The 20,896-nt window shown below is 46.6% G+C and overlaps 1 protein-coding gene across 3 annotated transcripts in view; it reads left to right on the plus strand.

Moving 5' to 3' along the window:
* The first annotated feature begins 8,359 nt into the window (after nt 1-8,359).
* edem3 (ER degradation enhancer, mannosidase alpha-like 3) overlaps nt 8,360-20,896 on the plus strand; it is an 85,561-nt gene continuing 73,024 nt past the window's right edge. For all 3 annotated transcript variants that reach the window (XM_038794651.1, XM_038794652.1, XM_038794653.1), the window contains exon 1: nt 8,360-8,672. In XM_038794651.1, coding sequence (XP_038650579.1) covers nt 8,539-8,672 — 134 coding nt within the window. In that variant the 5' untranslated portion in view covers nt 8,360-8,538. The remainder of the gene's footprint in view (nt 8,673-20,896) is intronic.

Raw genomic sequence — 20,896 nt, forward strand, 5'->3', positions numbered from 1 at the left:
CCGCCCAGGACTCCTCCCCCTGGAGCTGCTGTATAAAGATCCGTGCCACAGGGTCAGCCAGCCAGTTCACCGAAAGTTCAACGGCTAACAGGCTGGCTCTGTTGTAAGTATGTTAAAACCGCTATTCTAATCCTACAAGCACGTGTCCGTAGAATTGTTGGTTCCAACAAAAGTAAAAGACAATAAGCCGCTAAAGGATGCGAAAAGCAGCGTTGAAGAAAGGAGGAAACGCGGGTCTCCGCCGCTGAAGGAGAAGACGAATAAAAGTGGTGACAGGATCGCGGAAGCCGAACTGCAAAGTGGGGCCGCACTACTTACGGTGGAGAAGATGACCGAGGTGATGGTGGTGGAGCTGGAAAAACAGTTTGCGAGGCACATGAAGGCCTTGAGAAAGGAGACGGCGGTCGTATTGAAGTCACTGGTGGAGGAGGCAAACGCCCAGGTGGAGCTGGTGGTGGCAAAGGCATTGGCCGAGGTGAGAGAGCAGGGCGAGAAGATGAAGGAAGTGGAGGAGGCCGTGTCACGACACAGCGACCAGGTCACCTCGACGGGAGAAGAGTTGCGGAGGGTTGTGGAGATTAATAGAGGTCTCCGAGCAAAGCTGGAAGACTTGGAAAACCGCTCAAGGCAGCATAATCTGAGAATTGTGGGCTTGCCCGAAGGGACAGAGGGCCCAAAGCCAACACAATACTCTGCTAAGAAGTTGACGGGGGTAAATGTGATTCACACTATATATAGTTGCCAATATCACTCCATGTATATATGTTCGTTATCTACCCATTGTAAGTGAAGTTGCACTATCCGACCACCAGGGGGAGTCGCTCTGGGAGTACGCGAGAGTTTGTATTGGGCTCCTCCCTTGGCTCTGCCCAGGACTCCTCCCCCTGGGACCGATGTATAAAGATCAGTGCCTTAGAGCCAGCCTGCCAGTTCACCTGAAGTTCAACGACGAATAGGCTGGCTCTATTGTAAGTGTATTGAAGCCTCTGTTCAGATCCAACTACACGTGTTCACTGAATTGATGGTTCAATCACGCCTGCTGCTCCTGCGCCCACTGCCTCCACTCCTCGGGGGCTCCGCCGGCCGTCATTTTGTCCACCTTCCCCCGCTTTTCCAGGGGAGCTGCTGCCATTTTTTTCCTCGCCCCACTCCTGATCCGCACCATAAATCCCGGGGGATATTACTCCAGACACCTTCACACTCCGGGAATCGTTGAACCAGCGCCATTTGGGGCCCTTAAAAGAGCCCAAAAGTCCTACGATAGCGGGAGCTGCCGAACGTGCGGCTTAGCTCCGCATTGCCGCCTCCGGAAGTCCGGCCATGGACCTGCTCAAAGGACACTTCATCCGGCCGTTAAATCAAGTCTACGCTCGGCACTTGCAAGCCACAAGGCAGCAGATCCCTGGTGAGTTACTGGACGATTTTTACCGTGCCCTCCTTGTACTGGGGAGGAACTGCAGCTGCCCACAAGTGTCTGCTACTGCCCACACGGAACTCCTTCTCCGAGACGCCTTTGTTGCTGGCATGCAGTCCCCACAGATCCGCCAGAAACTATTAGAAAGAGAAACCTTGAGCCTCACAGAGGCACGGTCCCTTGCTACCTCCCGAGATGTCGCGAACAGAAACGCCCGCTCATACGCCCCCGACCGCACGACGGCCCCCTGGGCAGCGTGGAATTCAGTTTCTCTCTCCCCCACGGACTCGGACTCCCCCCAGGCCTGCGTCGCAGGATGCCCCGAAAAACCCGCGGGGCCCCGCTGCTATTTTTGCGGCCAGGCGGAACAACCCGGCAACGTTGCCCAGCCCGATCTGCAACCTGCAAGGGCTGCAGGAAGAAAGGCCACTTTGTGGCCGTCTGCCAGGCCAAGGCGGTCGCTGCGGTCCCGGGAAGTGACCTCGGGACTCCCCCTTCTCTCTCTCTCCAGGGGCCCCGTGCGGCCCGCGGACCTCACTGCCCCCATCCCCCAACGCCACGTGGACCTCCGGGTGCCGCCATTTTACACCTCTGACGCCACGTGCGACCCCCGGGTGCTGCCATTTTGTGCCTCCGATGCCATGTGCGGGGGACGGGCGCCGCCATTTTGTCCACCCCCCACCATGTGCGACCGATGGCCGTCGCCATCTTGGATCGGCTCCGAGGACCCCGCGGGTGACTACGCACCGCCCAATGAAGACTCTGACTATCTGCCACGACTCGCTTCAGTCACTCTGGACCAGCCTCGACCCCGCACCCTCTCTCCGGCAACAACGAGGATCCTGCTCAACGGGCACGAGACGACCTGCCTGCTGGACTCTGGGAGCACGGAGCATTTCGTCCACCCTACCACGGTAAGACGCTGCGCTCTCGCTGTCTATCCCGTCAAGCAAAAAATCGCCCTGACCTCGGGCTCCCATTCAGTGGGGATCACGGGGTGTTGTATAGCGCACTTCACGGTCCAGGGGAGGGAGTTTAAAAATTACAGACTCTACATCCTCCCCCACCTCTGTGCGGCCGCACTCCTGGGGTTAGACTTCCAGTGTAACCTCCAGAGCCTAACATTTAAATTCGGCAGCCCTATGCCTCCCCTCACTGTCTGCAGCCTTGCGACCCTCAAGATTGATCCCCCGTCCTTGTTTGCAAACCTCACCCCGGATTGCAAACCTGTCGCCACCAGGAGCCGACGGTACAGTGCCCAGGGCTGGACCTTCATCAGGTCCAAGGTCCAACGGCTTATGAAGGAAGGGATCATCGAGGCTAGTAACAGCCCCTGGCGAGCACATGTTCTGGTGGTAAAGACCGGGGAGAGAAATAGGATGGTCATAGACTACAGTCAGACCATCAACAGGTTTACGCAGCTGGACGCGTACCCTCTCCCCTGTATATCCAACCTGGTCAACAGGATCGCACAGTACAAGGTCTTCTCCACGGTGGACCTCAAGTCCGCCTACCACCAGTTCCCCATCCACGCAAGCGATCGCAAGTACCCTGCGTTCAAAGCGGACGGGCGGCTCTACCACTTTTTAAGGGTCCCCTTCAGTGTCACAAACGGGGTCTTTGTCTTCCAAAGGGAGATGGACCGAATGGTCGACCGATACGGTTTACGGGCAACCTTCCCGTATCTCGATAATGTCACCATCTGCGGCCACGATCAGCAGGACCACGACACCAATCTCCGCAAATTCCTCCAAACTGCAAAGCTCCTGAATCTGACCTACAACAAAGACAAATGCGTGTTTAGCACCGACCGTCTAGCCATCCTCGGCTACGTAGTGCGAAATGGAGTGATAGGCCCTGACCCGGAACGCATGCGCCCCCTGATGGAGCTCTCCCTCCCCTGCTGCCCCAAGGTCCTCAAACGCTGCCTCAGCTTTTTCTCATATTACGCCCAGTGGGTTCCCAACTATGCCGCCAAACCCGTCCCCTCATCCAAACAGTCACATTTCCCCTGTCGATGGAGGCCCACCAGGCCTTTAGCTGCATCAAATCGGATATCGCAAAGGCCACGATGCGCGCTATCGACGAGTCCCTCCCCTTCTAGGTCGAGAGTGACGCGTCCGATGTAGCTCTGGCAGCCACCCTCAACCATGCGGGCAGATCCGTGGCCTTCTTCTCCCGTACCCTCCATGCTTCCGAAATCCGCCATTGCTCGGTCGAGAAGGAAGCTCAGGCCATAGTAGAAGCTGTGCGACACTGGAGGCACTATCTGGCCGGCAGGAGGTTCACCCTCTTCACAGACCAACGGTCAGTGGCCTTCATGTTTGACAATGCACAGAGGGACGAGATAAAGAACGACAAGATCTTGCGGTGGAGGATCGAGTTGTCCACCTACAACTACGACATCTTGTATCATTCTGGGAAGCTGAATGAGCCTGGCGATACCCTGTCCTGTGGCACCCATGCCAACACACAAGTGGACCGCCTTCGAGCCCTCCACGTGGACCTCTGCCACCCGGGGATCACCTGCTTCTTTCACTTTGTAAAGACCCGCAACGTGCCCTACTCCATCAAGGAGGTCAGGACAGTCACTAGGAACTGCCACATCTGCGCGGAGTGCAAGCCGCACTTCTACCGCCCCGAAAAAGCGCATCTGATAAAGGCTTCCCGTCCCTTTAGAACTCCTCAGCATGGACTTCAAAGGTCCCCTCCCCTCTGCCAACTGCAACACGTACTTCCTCAACGTGATTGACGAGTCATCCCGCTTCCCGTTCGCCATCCCCTGCCCCGACATGACCACAACCATCATCATTAAAGCCCTACACACCATTTTCTCCCTGTTCGGATTCCCAGCTTACATTCACAGCGATAGGGGGTCCTCCTTTATGAGTGACGAACTGCGTCAATTCCTGCTCAGCAAGGGCATTGCCTCAAGCAGGATGACCAGTTACGTACGGTCTGGAAGACCGTCCTGCTGGCCCTACGGTCCAGAAATCTCCCAGTTTCCCGCTGGCAAGAGGTCCTCCCAGACGCCCTCCACTCAATCCGGTCACTACTTTGCACATCTACTAATCAAACGCCTCATGAACGCCTTCTTGTCTTCCCCAGGAAGTCTTCCTCAGGGACCTCGCTCCCGACCTGGCTGGCTGTCCCCGGGCCCATCCTGCTCCGGAAACACATGTGGGCGCACAAGTCGGACCCGTTGGTCGAGAGGGTCCAGCAGCTCCACGTTAACCCGCAATACGTGTATGTGGAGTACCCCGACGGCCGACAGGGCACGGTCTCCCTACAGGACCTGGCGTCCCCCGGATCCCCGCAATCGCCCCCGGCACCAGCCCCCCCCCCCCCCCCCCCCCCAACCGCAACTGCTCCCCGCAGGTGCTCCCCTCCCTGGCCCGCCAACCTCCTCACCCGCACTGCCTAGAGGACCAGATGCCCCCCCGCCCCACGGCCGGCCCTCACCAGCTCCGTCTAGGGGTATGGAAACCTCCACGAGGACCGGATCATCGCTCCCGGAGTCATGGACGCCCGCATCTCCAACGTCTCCGATGAAGCTCCGCAGGTTGCAGAGGACGTCCAAGGCCCCTGATCGGCTGATCGAGTTGATATGAACTGTTAATGGACTTTTTTTCTGTTCTCTCGTTTTCCAACTCTGTAAATAATTCCCGTGTGCTAACACACCCCTGTATATAGTTATGGGCCAGTGGGCAGCCGCTGTTGGAGAGGTATAATCCCATATTACTAGTCATACTACCAGTATCTTGTCCCACCCGCATGGGACCCCCTCCTCCCCCGACGTCTCAACAAGCACATGCCACCCCCCCGGTTCCTTTCTCAACAAGGGGTGAATTGGTAATATGACTAGAGGTACTAAGGTACCTGGGAATGTGAACTGCTATTGGTGTAGAAGGCTCGCTGCCCATTGGCCCAAGTGTTGTCTTCTCATTGGTCGAGAGAAAGGTAGCTCTGCCTATGAGGCGGAGTATAAGAACCAGTGTTTCCCAGCAGCCATCGTTCTTTCTGTACTCAAGGTGCTAGGCACACTTCTTGTAGATTAAAGCCTTTGATTCGGACTACTCCTTCATTTCTGTGTTCATTGATCGCGCATCAACCGGCCTCCACGTTGTTGGAGGAGGTGCTGGCGGCAAGGGGACTGGAGAAGGGGACAGTGTCAGCGGTATACGGAGCTATGTTGGAAAAGGATAAGGCACCACTGGAGGGGATCAAAGCGAAGTGGGAGGAAGTGTTGGGAGAGGTTATAGAGGAGGGGGGTCTGGTGTGAGGTGCTCCGGAGAGTGAATGCCTCCACCTCGTGTGCGAGGTTGGGGCTGATACAGCTGGACATGGTGTACAGGGCACACCTCACGAGGGCGAGGATGAGCTGATTCTTTAAGGGGGTAGAAGATGTGTGTGAACATTGCGGGGGGGCCCCCGCTAATCACGTTCATATGTTTTGATCCTGTCCAAAGCTTGGAGAGCACTGGAAGGAGGTGTTTAGGGTAATTTCCAAGGTGGTGCATGTGAAACTGGACCCGGGTCCCCGGGAGGCCATACTCGGGCCAGCCAGGGTTGGAAACGGGTGCTGAGGCAGATATCATAGCCTTCGCCTAGTTGATCGCCTGAAGGCAGATCCTACTGGGATGGAGAGCGGCCTCTCCACCCTGTGCCCTGGCGTGGCGAGGGGACCTGTTGGAATACTTGACCCTTGAGAAGGTTAAGTTCGAACTGAGGGGAAGCTTGAAGGGGTTCTACAAGTCATGGGCACTATTTATTATGCACTTAAAGAACTGGATAACATCAAACATTAGTTGGGGGTAGATGGGTGGGGGGGAGGGGGGGAGGGGGGCTGTGTATGTTAAAGATGGCTATGGGTAATCCCTGATTCCTTTTTTGTCATTTGTTTATGTTAACATGCGGGCTGATGTCTGGGCATGGTGGGAGGATGGGATTGTTGTTATTGTTATGGGGTTTGAGATATTTGTTGTTGGTTATTGTTTGTTGTTGGTGGGTGTAAATTCAGGAGAAAAATTGTGAAAAAGGAGAATAAAAATATTTTTTTTAAAAAGAAACAAGGGGTCTGTTGATTTACCTCCAAACTGAGTGACCAACAGCAGGACTCCAGGTTGACAATGTAACCTGCAACAAATCTCAACCCTTCGAAGCCTGTTTATCTGGAAACCTCAACTACCACCTGCCAAGCAGACCAGTTATATGTGCAGCGATCTCATCTTGCGATATTGCCATCCACTTTAATGGAATTCTACACTGCTGTCTTCTGCTGGGAATGCACCTGAACTGGAACTTCTCCATGCAGGAATTTGATTTTGATTTTCTGGAATCTAGAAATCACATGAACTGATATTCATTTATGGTGGAAGGTGGAGGTATAGAAAGATTGGATATCCATGGTGAAAAAGAGATGTTTATAGCCGGGAAACTGGAATCTTCTAAAGTGGAGGAGAATGGCAAAAGTACTACTGATTAAGGTGAGAAGAGATTTCACAAAGAGAGTAAAGGGACAAAATCAGATCATTGGGGCAGAACAGGCTGAATGACGGATCTGCCAGTCCTGTTTGTAGATCTTAGCAAGGAGACAGACGTGAACTGTTTGGGTTTGGATGAATTTAAGGTTGAAGGCCATGGAGGGAAGGTCTCCAAAGGAGATGAGGTCAATGACAGTTTTGAAAGAATGACTCAACGCTCAGTGGTGGGTATGTGTGCAGGAAGTAGGAGTTGCTCAGCCTTTGCTCGATAGTGTTTGGTTCACTAAACCACAAGCCATACTTGTCAGTAAGCTTTAAAAACATGTTAAGGTTGGACTTGAGGGCAGCACGGTGGCACAGTGGTTAGCATTGCTGCCTACGGCGCTGAGGACCCGGGTTCGAATCCCGGCCCTGGGTCACTGTCCGTGTGGAGTTTGCACATTCTCCCCGTGTCTGCGTGGGTTTCGCCCCCACAACCCAAAGATGTGCAGGTTAGGTGAATTGGCCACGCTAAATTGCCCCTTAATTGGAAAAAATAATTGGATACTCTAAATTTTAAAAAAAAAAGAAAAAAAAAAAAAAAGGTTGGACTTGAGAGAACAGACTGCTGAAAATTCAGAGGGAGATAAGTGATTGAGGGGAGTAGAGAAATTGTGATGACTGATGTTATGTGGGAGTTCTCAATGAAAAGATATACAAAGGGTAAGGGAACAGATGAAAGGGTCTAGGTAGAAGGATTCTGAAGATGGGAGAATCTATTGTGTGGGGTGAAAACTCCTACTCAAAGAAGTGAAGATGGAGGCCAAGGTGCTGGAAGAAGAGCACAGTTTCATGTTGAGCTCAAAATTCATTACACTAAGAAAATGAAACTGAAAACTTTGTTGAGGACGGATTATTCAAGGTCAAGAGAGGGGAAGGTGTGAGGGTATGGTGAAAATACAGCAGAGGGTGACAATGGAAGAAGATATTGGGGCGGAAGAAAGTGAAGAGAAAGAAAGATCCAATGGGGCATTAGAATCCGTCTCTTTCCCTGCCCTACTTAAAAACTGTTACAGCTTGAAGTATTCCCAGGTTTGATAAATCAACCTGAAACGTTAACTCTGTATATCTCTCCACAGTTGCTACCAGACCTACTGAGCATTTTCACCATTTTGTGTTTTGATTCATTGAGTTTATGTTGGTCTATAGTCGGTGTTACTCTTGTCAATCAGCCATGCCATCCAGCTGTCACGTGACCATAGTTGACAGCTGCTGCCCACTGCTCAGAGCCATAGCCAATCAGCGGCCGGAGGAAGACAAAGCTACACGATCCGTGCGCGCACCCAGTAACCAATCGACGCCGTCCAATGATACGATTGACAGAAGGAGCAGGCCACACAGGAGAGCGGCCGACGTGACGTAATCCGGCTGCGCGAAGCCAATCAGCGACGGCCGTTTGCGCCCTGGGGAGGCGGGGACTGCGAAGTTGTCAACGTCAGTTGTCCAGCGTCACCAAAAGATGGCGGCTACCAGGAAGAGGTGGGATTGGGAGCTGGTTGTGTGTGTGTGATTGTTTGTGTGAGTGAATGGGATGCTCCTGTAGTGGTTCTGCTCAGTGTGTGTGTGCGCGCGCTTGTGTGTGCTGGCGAGAGAATCGGCCTGATGAGTGGTGTCGAAGGTGGTAGAGAGAGGCTCCTATCCTCTGCCCTGCTGAGCTGGATGCTGTTGCTCACTGTGTCCTGCCTTGGGCTGGGGCTGGTGAGGGCAATGGGGAAAGAGGAGAAACGCCAACTCAGGTGAGTCCTTGAGGTCCTGTCACCTCCTCATGACGCGGCACTTACATGTACAGAAGTGTATGCCTTCCATATGGGGGTTAGTTTACAGCTAAGAGTTTGAGTTATGCGAGGACAAAAGTGCTTCAATTCTTGAGATCTGTTCCGATCGAATAATCAGTTTTCCGAGATGAATTATTTTCTTGTTATTGTACCTTACGGGTTATCTCCTGTGCCAAAGGATTGTATCACTTTTTGTAAATTAATTTAATTGAGTATGGCTCTGTCTTGAGGGTCGTCTAAAATGTTTTAAGAGCTAGGGCAGAGACCATGATTGATATAGAACAAACAGTGCAGAAGGAGGCCATTCGGCCCATCGAGTTTGCTCCAACCACAAGCCCTCACTTCCAGAACCCAGTAACCCTTCCTAACCTTTTTGGTCACTAACAGCAATTTATCATGGCTAATCCACCTAACCTGCACGTCTTTCAGGACTTGTGGGAGGAAACCGGAGCAACCGGTGGAAACCCACGCAGACACGGGAGAACGTGCAGACTCCGCACAGACAGCGACCCAGCGGGGATTCAAACCTGGGACCCTGGTGCTTTGAAGCCACAGTGCTAGCCACTTGTGCTACCTTGCTGTCCAAATATAGTTTACACATATTTTATTGATGGTTATAGTGCTGTCACTGTTCAATCATAGCTGTAGGACAATGCAGCATTGACCTGGAAATTAGGAAATATCATCATTACAGTAGGTCATTTGGGATTGTACACAAAAAAAAAGAAATTGTGTGCCAAGTCTTAAGTTATGTAGAGCAAATTCTCTTGAAAGAATCTGGTACTATTCGCTAATAAAAATAGCTGGTATTGGGTAATACTTTGGTGGATCTGTGTGGTATCTGTCTGCTTTAAAAAAAATAAGATTTCCTATTTTTGTTATTTTAAAAATAAGTGGTGGATTGATTGATTGCAAGCCTATGAGGGAAACTGAGTTAACATGCACAAAGTAAGATGAAGCACCCTAGTTACGAGAGGTTCTCTTGTTCATTTGGCCCTTTTGTGATTAGACTCTGGAATCATTTAAGCCAGCTCCTCACTGATATCAACATTTCTGTGTTATTTGGTAAATAGTTTAGAGGTTGATAGTAAGATGGTGAAAATCTTCATAGAGCCCCTAAAGTGCAGAAGGAGGCCATTCGGCCCATCAAGTCTACGCTGAACCTCTGGAAGAGCACCCTAATCTGTTAACTTCACCGAAGGGGCAATTTTAGCCTGGCAAATCCACCTAACCTACACATCTTTGTGCTATGAGTGGAAACCCACGCAGGGAGGAGGAGCGTGTGCAAACTCCACACAGACGGTCATAAAATCCTTACAGTGCAGAAAGAGGCCATTCGGCCCTTTGAGTCTGCATCGAGCCTCTGAAAGTGCACCTGACCATGGTCCATGCCCCCATCCTAATCCGATAACCCAGTAACCCCAGTAATCTCTTTAGATGCTAAGGGGCAATTTAGCATGTCCAATCCACCTAACCTGCACATCTTTGGAGGAAACCAGAAAACCTGGAGGAAACCCACGCAGCCACGGTGAAAAAGTGCAAACTCCACACAGACTCCACCCAAGGCTTGAATTGAACCTGGGTCCCTGGCGCTGTGAGGCAGCAGTGCTAACCACATTGCTGCCGTGCCAGAATTGAACCCGGTTCCTGGCGCAGTGCAAACCACTGTGCCACCCAGTGTTGTTTTGAGAAAAAGAATAATAAAAATACAATAAAAGTTATACCAACAGTTTGGGTAGATTTAAATTGTGAGAATATAGATGAGAAAGTTACGAAGAATGAAACAACGTAAGAAAATTGTATTAATTTAGTATTTAAAAGGCTGTTCACATTATGCTACAATACTACTTGAACATCTAAAATTATAAAAATAGGAAATTTCAAATCAATTTTGTTTTACAAGCATGCAGATATCATAATTTCACCACAGTATTAATGAATACCCATTATCATTATTATGCTGTTGGCTGATGTAAAATGATCAAACTGAAAGCATAATTCTCCATTAAATTGTGTTTAAACTTTGCAAGTATGACTTAAGGAGCAGTTGGAATATAAACGCCTAGTCGAATAATATTTGTATAATAAATATCAGACTATAAAATTTAAAATTGAATAACAGCGGGTGACATTTAAAATTATTTGACAATAGTTATATATCAGAATACTCATAACTTTTCTCAGTAAAATGGTTTTTTGTTGATGGAATGGTGTCACTGCAACAGCAATGCTGATTTAAATGTTCTTTTGTTAACTGGTGGAGTACTGCAGATATTTTATTTTTATTTGGGCAGTAAAAGACCAATTAGCCAATCCAGTCTGTCAGATATATTTGTGATGCCTTATCCATCACAGTACTTGCTCCCCACCCACCTGGAGAAAGATAATTTTTTGGGAGAGGTGGGAAGCCTGATAAAATCTCAGGCTAATTAGGAGGCAAAACCTGGAAAATTCCCCTCTGACCCCTTGAGGCTATCGAAACTAGTCCATAAGTTCACATTAACCTTGATTAATGGTACACCATCCCTATCAGTCATGCAGGGTGAATTCTGTCCCAGCCAGAAACAAATTTACCCCTTGAAGAATGCAGTGAATCTACATTCATTACATGAACTGGCAACCTGATTCACAGGTTTACAATTCTTTTGGAAATAACTGCCCAACACCCAATCTACTTCTGTCCTTCGATAAACTGCAAAAGTGACCTTCCCCGTCCTTGTCTGCATTTCTTCAAAATTAAAAAAAAATATTTATTTGGCCCTATTAGATAAGAGTTTTAAACTGTGAGACCCTCTTTAGTCCTTTCCAAAGCCACAGTGTGAGGGGGCCAAAACTGGACACCATATCCGACCCAAGGACTTGTATGAGAACAAAATGGTTATTTTTATTTTATAATGAATTGTCATTGAGCCATAAGTTTTTGGAAACAGGCCCATCAGCCCAGCTGGTCCATGCCACCCAGTTTCTATCTCTAAGCTAGTCCCACCTGCCTGCATTTGGCCCATATCCCTCTATAACCACCCTGCCCATGTAACTATCTGACTGCTTTTTAAAGGACAAAATTGTACCCGCCTCTGCCACTGGCACTGGCAGCCCTTTCCAGATACTCACAACCCTCTTGTGTGAAGAAATTTCCTCTCTGATCTCTTTTGTGTCTCACTCCTCTCACCTTAAACATTTGCCCTCTAGTTCTAGACTCTACCTTTGGGAAAAGATGTCGACTATCTACCTTATCGATGCTCCTCATTATTTTATAGACCTCTATACGATCACCCCTAAGCCTCCTACGCTCCAGGGAAAAAAGTCCCAGCCTATCCAGCCTCTCCTTATAACTCAGACAATCAAGTCCTGGTAGTATCCTTGTAAATCTCTTCACTCTTTCTATGATGTGGATATGCTTGGGGTGGACTGGGATGAGCACAGTAAGAAGTCTTACAACACCAGGTTAAAGTCCAACAGGTTTGTTTCAAATCACTAGCTTTCGGAGCATTGCTCCTTCCTGAGGTGAGTCACCTGAGGAAGGAGCAGTGCTCTCAAAGCTAGTGATTTGAAGCACTCTTTCTAATTTAACAATATTCTTCCTATAATTGGTGACCAGAACTGAACACAGTATTCCATGTGAGGTCTTACCAAAGTCTTGTACAACTTCAACAAGATGTCCTGTATTCAATATTCCGACCAATAAAACCTAGCATGCTGAATGCCTTCTTCACCACCCTGTCCACCTGCGACTCCACCTTCAAGGAGCTATGAACCTGTACCCCTAGATCTCTTTGTTCTGTAACTGTCCCCAACTCCCTACCATTAACTGAATAGGTCCTGCCCTGATTTGATCTGCCAAAATGCATCACCTCACATTTATCCAAAGTAAACTCCATCTGCCATTCATCGGCCCACTGGCAATTGGTCAATATCCTGTTGCCATCGTATATATCCTTCTTCACTATCCACTGTGCCACCAGTCTTGGTGTCGTCTGCAAACTTACTAACCATGCCTCCTACATTCTTACCCAAATCATTAATATATATCACAACTAACAGTGGACCCAGCACCGATCCCTGAGGCACACTGCTGGTTACAGGCCTCCAGTTTGAAAAATAACCCTCCACAACCACCCTTGGCTTCGGTCGCCAGGCCAATTTTGTATCCAATTGGCTATCTCGCCCTGGAGTCCATGAGATTTGACCTTTTGCAACAACCTACCATGCGGTACCTTGTCAAAGGCCTTGCTAAAGTCCATGTAGACAATGTCGACCCCACTGCCCTCATCTACCTTCTTGGTTACCCCTTCAAAAAACTCATTCAAACCCGTGAGACATGACTTTCCCCTTACAAAGCCATGCTGACTTTTCCTAATTAGCCCTTGCCTGTCTAAATGCCTGTAGATCCTGTCCCTCAGAATTCCTTCTAACAACTTCCCACTACAGATGTAAGACTCACCGGTCAGTAGTTCCCGAGCTTATTCCTACAGCCCTTCTTAAACAAGGGCACAGCATTTGCTACCCTCTAATCTTCAGGCATCTCTCCTATGGCTGTTGATGATTTAAATATCTCAGCTAGGGGCCCGGCAATTTCCTCCCTAGCCTCCCACAACGTCCTGGGATACATTTCATCAGGTCCTGGGGATTTGTCTATCTCGATGCGCTTTAATACCTCCAGCACCTCCTTCTCTGTAATATGTACACTCCTCAAGACATCACTTTTTATTTCCCCAATTTCCCTAACATTCGTGCCTTTCTCAACAGTAAATACTGACGAGAAATATTCATTGAGGACCGCTCCCATCTCCCATTAGGATCCGCACATAGATGGCCTGTTTATTCTGAAGAGGCCCTACCCTCTCCCTAGTCACTCTTTTGCCCTTTATGTATCTGTAAAAGCTGTTTGGATTTTCCTTTGCCTTATCTGCCATGACAATCTCATGTCCCCTTTTTGCCCTCCTGATTTCTCTCTTAACTCTACTCCGACAAGCCCTATACTCTTCAAGGGATCTTCTTGATCTCAGCTGCCTAAGCATGTCATAAGCCTCCTTCTTCCTTTTGACCATGGTCTCAATGTCCCGAGTCATCCAGGGTTCCCTCCTTCTACCAGCCTTACCCTTCACTCTTAAGACGAATGTGCTCACCCTGAACCCTAGTTAACATACTTTTGAAAGACTCCCACTTACCAGTCCTGCCCAGGTGTAAACTGTCCGATTTGTAATGGTCCCACCTCTCCCAGAACTGGTTCTAATGTCCCAAAAATCTGAAACCCTCCTATAATTAGAACATGGAATTCAAAGTGCTTTTGTTTTGGCTGCAATTCATTGGTTATGAACCTTTCACAAGTGATACACTATAACACCTGTATCTTTTTCCTTTGCTTAAACCCTGTTTGTCATATTTATACATATTCAGTATTAGACCTGCCTACATGTATAGCACTACATTTTACAAGTTAAACGTTAATTGCAAACAATGACACGTTGCCTCAACATATTAAGGCCAACGTGCAGTAGTCCCCATGTAGCTTAGTTTCACCCACAAATTTGCATATCATTCCTTCAACACACACACCTAATGAAGATAAGTCACAAACTTGTAAGTCTTAAGTTCAGTGTCTCTGAAACATCACTATTAACTGATATTTACTACTGCTAATACAAATTTTAATGTTTCGTGCCAAACTGTTTTGTAACTGCAATCCTATGATACTGGAGAGCTGTACTTCATTAATAATGCTTAACCCCAGTTCAGACCAGGTTTTGTTACTCTTGTTTTTCCCATGAAAGAATTTATAGATGTTTTCTGATATTTTGCATCTACCCTCTCCTTTGCCTAGATTCAAACAAAGATTTAAATCTTTCATCGAAGTTTGATAACGTTGCTGCAGGATTATTAGTTGTGAAACCAAATTTACCGGTTTAACCAGTTATCGTATGAATTCAGTACTGGGGCTGTTGATAAAGACTCCATACTCAGTAAATCGGAAATTATGGGGCTGGTTTAGCACAGGGCTAAATAGCTGGCTTTTAAAGCAGACCAAGGCAGGCCAGCAGCACGGTTCAATTCCGGTACCTGCCTCCCCGAACAGATGACGGAATGTGGCGACTGGGGGCTTTTCACACTAACTTCATTTGAAGCCTACTTGTGACAATAAGCGCTTTTCATTTCATTTCATTTTTTTCATTTCCACATTTTCAGGGGTAGAGGATTTGATGATTTAAGCGTGATGTCTAAAGCTTTCAGTGTAAGAATTTGCCTTCCTAAAAATCACATTTTACGCAAGGATAATTGTAAAGATATTTTTCATGCAGGGGATCAAGAAATGCATACTTACTGTAATTCATAATAGCGAGACCAGTGGGGAGATAAGACTGGTGGAAGCTGCAGTGAGAGGAACACCAGCTGAAAAATAGAAGAGTGGTGGTAGCAGCAAGAGCGAGAACAATGTGAGACAGTGGAGTGGTAAAAGTGATAGCAGCAGCGAGGTCGCAAGGAAGCAAAATGGCAGCAGTAGCAGTGAGAATAGAACAGAGTGAGATCAATGGGGAGTAAAAGAGCGGTGGTAACAGCAGTGAGTGTGAGACCAGTGAGGGAGTGAAAAAGCAGCAGCAATGAGTGCGAGACTGGCAGCAGAGCTAAAAGAGCAGTGGCAGCATCGCGTGCAAGAACATAGCAAGTCCAGCTGGGTGGTGAGCAGGTTCAGAGCCTGTGACTTAGTATGACGTCAGAGAGGAATAGATAAGTGATTACTTGGTGCATATTTTTCTCTTTCTAAACTGGAGTATTTGTTCAAGCTAGGTGAAAATTAGAAATAGTCTATCGGGGTTAGTATTACAATAAGTGACTCAATTAATGTATAAATACTGAGGTGGTCTGGAGAGATTTGTTAAAATGAATAGCATAAATAGGTTAACTGGGAATAGAGATTTTTTAACTTCATGAATGGACATTTGAGACCTGTTGCTTGCAATACCTGCACCATATGGAAATTTTAGGATGTTGCACGTGTCTTGGATGAGCACATATTTAGGAAGCGCCTCCAGCTCCTACAGCTTGAGCTCAGCATTTCCACGCTTATGAGGCTGCTGGAATCATTGGAGCATCAGGACGAATGGGAGTTTTACTAGATAGCATATTCCAAGATGTGGTCACCCGATAGGCAGTGAGTGTTCAGGTGGCCAGCCGGAAGTGTAAGAAGGTCAGGGGTCTTCAGGGGTGTGCCGATTTCAAACAGATACTAGAGACTGAGAGTGACAATACCCTGGAGGAGTTCTGCCCAAACCATGGCACCAATAGGCAAGGGACTGTGGAGGTGGGAAACAGCATAGCATAGAAATGTTGGTGTGTGATATTACATAGCTAAGGGACAGACATGCATTTCTGTAACCGTCACTGTGAGTCTTGCGTGGTGTGTAGCCTTCCGAGTGCCGTAGTAAAGGACATCATGGAGATGTTACAGAATATTCTTCAGGGGGAAGGCAGCGAGCCAGATATTTGGTACATCTTAGTACTTACAACATAGACTGGACAGATATAGGTTCCGAAGGCCAGATTTTCAGGATCTAGGGAGGAAGTTAAAAATTAGTAACTCTAGGGTAATAATGTTTAGATTACTCCCAGTACTGCATACTAGCTAGAGTAGAAATGGGAATAGTGCGAAGTTGAAACATGGTACATAGGCTTCACATTCTTGCGTATTGGGATCAGTTCTGGGACAGAAAGCACCTATTCAGAAGGGGCGGATTGCACTGCAACAGCTGTAGGAGCAACATCCTTGTGAGGATGTTCACAAGTGTGTTTATAGAGGCTTAACCTAAATTGGTGGAGGGATTGGCACACCTTCATATAGAAGTAGAAAATAAAAATACAGTGCATAAAGTGAGTGTTGGGCAGTACTGGAGAATGAACAAGTACTGGATTAGATAGGAGAGACTAAAAAAGACTATGAATGCAGTGGGTATTGTACAATGCATTTCCGTAAACACACAAAGTTGGCGAGTAACATTGGTTACTCCTGTAGGGGCCAGAATTAGTCCTGGCAGCGGCACGTTCACACCGTCGTAAAACGCGACGGCGTTTACAACGGCGTAGACACTCTGCCGCGGGATTAGGGAATCCTGCCCTAGGTACTTAATTTTTTGAAAAATAAATTTAGAGTACCCAATTAATTTATGCCAATTAAGGGGCAATTTAGCGGGCCAATCCACCTACCCTGCACATCTTTTGGGTTGTGGGGGCGAAACCCACGCAAACACATGGAGAATGTGCAAACTCCACACGGACAGTGACCCAGAGCCAGGATTGAACCTGGGACCTCGGTGCTGTGAGGCAGCAGTGCTAACCACTGCACCACCGTGCTGCCCTAGAAGTAGGTACTTAATATACATGGATGTGAAATTGTCAGAGAAGATGGAGAAGTAAAAGGGAGATGGGGTTGCTGTACTGATTGGAGAAGACATGACAGTGTTGGGAGAAGGCAGTATCCTTGAGGAGGGATGGACAAAGCCTATTTGATTCGAATGGTGAAGCAAAAATGGTAAGATCATGCTATTTTGGGTGTTGAGGAATAAGCCTGCAGATGATTCACAGATATGTGCAAGAACTGTAGAGTGGCGATACTGGGGGATTGAAATGAAATGAGAGACTGACAGGAAAATCTGTAACAGAATAATGGGTGATCTAAGGAAGATCTGCTTCGGGTACAGGCTAGGTACATTCCACCAAAGGTGACAGGTAAGGGAGACAAAAACAGATTCCTTGGATGCGATAGAAATTATGTTTGGGAAAAAAAGAATATGTCTGATGTGTGTCCAATGAATTCTTCAAGTGAGAACCAAATCAAATACAATAGGTGGGGAGGGGTGTGAAGAGGAAAATAAAACTGGCAAAGAAAGAGTATAATAATCTTTATTAGTGTCACAAGTAGGCTTACATTAACGCTGCAATGAAATTACCGTGAAAATCCCCTCGTCGCCACACTATGTCCCTGTTCAGGTACCCTGAGGGAGAATTCGGATTGTCCAATTCACCTAACAAGCACATCTTTTGGGACTTGTGGGAGGAAACCGGAGCACCCGGAGGAAACCCATGCAGATACAGGGAGAACATGCAGATTCTGCACAGACAGTGACCCAAGCCAAGAATCAAACCCGGATCCCTGGCGCTGTGAAGCAACAGTGCTAACCACCGTGCTATCATGCCTCCCCATGAGAATTAAATGGCAGCTAACATAAAAGGGAATTCAAAAATATCAGTAGAAGCAGATATAAGAGAGGCAATGGTTAATGTGAAAATGGAAAAGGAGGTGACACTGGAAAGGCTGGTTCTGCTTGGGACAGATAATTCACCTGGTCCAGATGGCATACATCCGAAGTTGCTGAAGGAAGTGAGGGTGGAGATGGCAAAAGGGCTTGCCTTAATCTTTCAACCTTCCCTAAATATTGGGATGTGCCAGAGGATTGAAGAGTGGCAGATGTGACACCCTTATTCAACAAAGAGGATAGGAGCAGTCATAGCAACTACAGACCATCATTAGCGGTCGGTAAGGTTTTGGAATCCTTAATCAGGGAAAAATCAATAGGCACTTGGAGAGGTTTGAGTTAACCCGCATTTGTAAAGACAAATTGCGTTTGACTGTTTGTTTTGATGAAATAGCGGAGAAAATTGATGACGGGGATGCAGTGGATGTTGTTTATATGGATCGTAAGCACCTGTTTGACAAAGTACCACATAAAAGGCTGGTTAACAAACTTGAGGCTTCTGGAATAGGAAGGTTGGTTTGCAATTGTATAAAAAAAAATGGCTTAAGATGGAAAACAGCGATGTTTTTATTTGGGCTGGAATTTTGTAGCCAGTGTGTTCCCCAACAGTCAGTGTGAGGAGCACGGCTTTGTTTTTGTTGTTGCTATATACAAATGACTTGGATCTTGGAATATGGAATAACATTTCAAAGTTTCTGATGATACCAAACTTGGAAGAGTAGCAAACAGTGAGAACAATAAGAATTGCCTACAACTGAGCATAGATAGGCTAGATATGGACAGACAAGTGACAGATGAAATTCAATATTGCAAATGTGAGGCATTTTGACCGAAACCATAGGGAAAGGCAAGATAGACTTAAGGGCACAATTCTAAACAGTGTCCAGGAACCTGGTGATCCGAGGGTGCATATACACTGATCTCTGAAGATAGCAAAGCATATTGAGAGGGTGGTTAGCATATAATATGGGATCCTGGGCTTCACAAATAGAGGCATTGAGTGCAAAAGCAGGAAAGTTATGCTGGAGCTTTATAAAGCTCTGTTTAGGCCTCATGTAGAGTTTTGTGTCCAGCTCTGGTCACCGCACGTTAGGAAAAATGTGAAGAGGAGGCTTACCAAATTGGTTCCAGCGATGGGGAATTTAGTTACAAGGTTAGGTTGGAAGTCACTGTCCAAGAGAGTGATGGAAGTGGAAACAATTAATGATTTCAAAAGGAAATTGAATAGGCACTTGAAGGAAATAAGCTTGCAGTGCTGGAGGGATTGAATGGGAGATTTCGACTGACTGGATTGCCCTGCAGGGAGCTGACTTGTACTCAATGTGCTGAATGGTCATTGTCTGTGTCATAAATGGTTTGTAGTTGATTTCTGACTCCGTAATCATCAGGAACTCAAGTTGTTTGGAAAGTGATAATGTATTTGTTGGCATTATAGTACAAGTTTACTGGTCAAGTTAGGTGACAAAAAAATGAAATTACCTGCGTATATATCACATTTTTACATGGAGATTAAAACATTTCTGAATCTTTTTACATAAGAAATTGGTATGAATGCAGAGATCTAGACCTTTTAGTAAATGAATGTGAACAAGGTGGAGAAAGAGTTTGACACAAGCAATTTCCCCATCCTAGTTCCTGTTACATTGTGCTGAATTGTTCAGCCTAATAGGTTGCTGCATTGTTTTGAAACTGAGAACACAATCCCAGTTACATACTGAGTAAACAAAATCCTTCCAAAATGAATTGAAAATATACCACCATTCTGTGCTAATTTCTTCCCAATATGGAGTCCACTCATTTCTATATGAAGTGAGTCTACACCATGTAAAACTAGAATGGTTTCGTTTGTAGTTTAATAAATAATGTTACTTTCTCTCCCATTAAGAAAAGATGGAGAATACTTGGAAAATTAGTGTACCTTAGATGATGAAATGCCATTTTAGTTGGCCTTGTTTCATGCCAATGGACAAAGGGACGTGTTCTGAAATTACTGTTGGCTAAATGTTTTACCAGTGTTCTTAATAGTGTAAGGGAAACTAAAACTTGTTTCCAGTGCTGTTACCAAAAATATTTGTTACAATGGTGGAGGCTAATCAGTTTTAGTCTTGGCTTTCTCAGAATTCAGAAGAAATAAGCATTCAAATTGGTGTGGCAAATAAACCTCCAAGAGAGAATGACCACAAAATACAAATTAATTATGTCAACTATGACTGATTTTAGTGGCTGTAAATGCTTAGTTCCGGATGTTTTTTCTATTGCTACAACAGATGTGATTCGCAACGTTTTTATTAGACTACCTCAATCTTTATGCGTGTGTTTGTTTAGCTTGGTCAGAATTACAAATAAAAAGTGGTGGAATGTATTACGGATATGTGCTGAATGAATTGGTTATAAAATTTTTAAAGCTTCGTATAGCCCGTTTAAGAAGTAACTGTAATTTACAAAATAAATGGGTTACTTTTGTGCTATATGTTCCAAAAGTGTCAAACTGCTGCTCTGCCAATCATATGAAGTAAATATTTTTGTAAATGACACATCTGTCTACCAACTTAGTGTTTTCAAATGTATATTGATGATACCTAAAGGAACAAGTACAGTAAAATAATAAAGGAAGCAAATGATGAACTATCTTTATTATGCCTCAGGACATGCCTTAGCACAGGGCTAAATCGCTGGCTTTGAAAGCAGACCAAACAGGCCAGTAGCACGGTTCGATTCCCGTAACAGCCTCCCCGAACAGGCGCCGGAATGTGGCGACTAGGGGCTTTTCACAGTAACTTCATTGAAGCCTACTCGTGACAATAAGTGATTTTCATTTCATTTTCATTTCATTAATTTTGAATTACAGGCAAAATTCAGTCAATTAGTGTGCATTATGATCCTACAAAGAGCAATCCAGTAATGTACAGTAAATCTGAACCTTTCATAAATTGGTGATTG

Source organism: Scyliorhinus canicula, chromosome 4, assembly GCF_902713615.1.
Source record: "Scyliorhinus canicula chromosome 4, sScyCan1.1, whole genome shotgun sequence".
Classification (NCBI taxonomy): domain Eukaryota; kingdom Metazoa; phylum Chordata; class Chondrichthyes; order Carcharhiniformes; family Scyliorhinidae; genus Scyliorhinus; species Scyliorhinus canicula.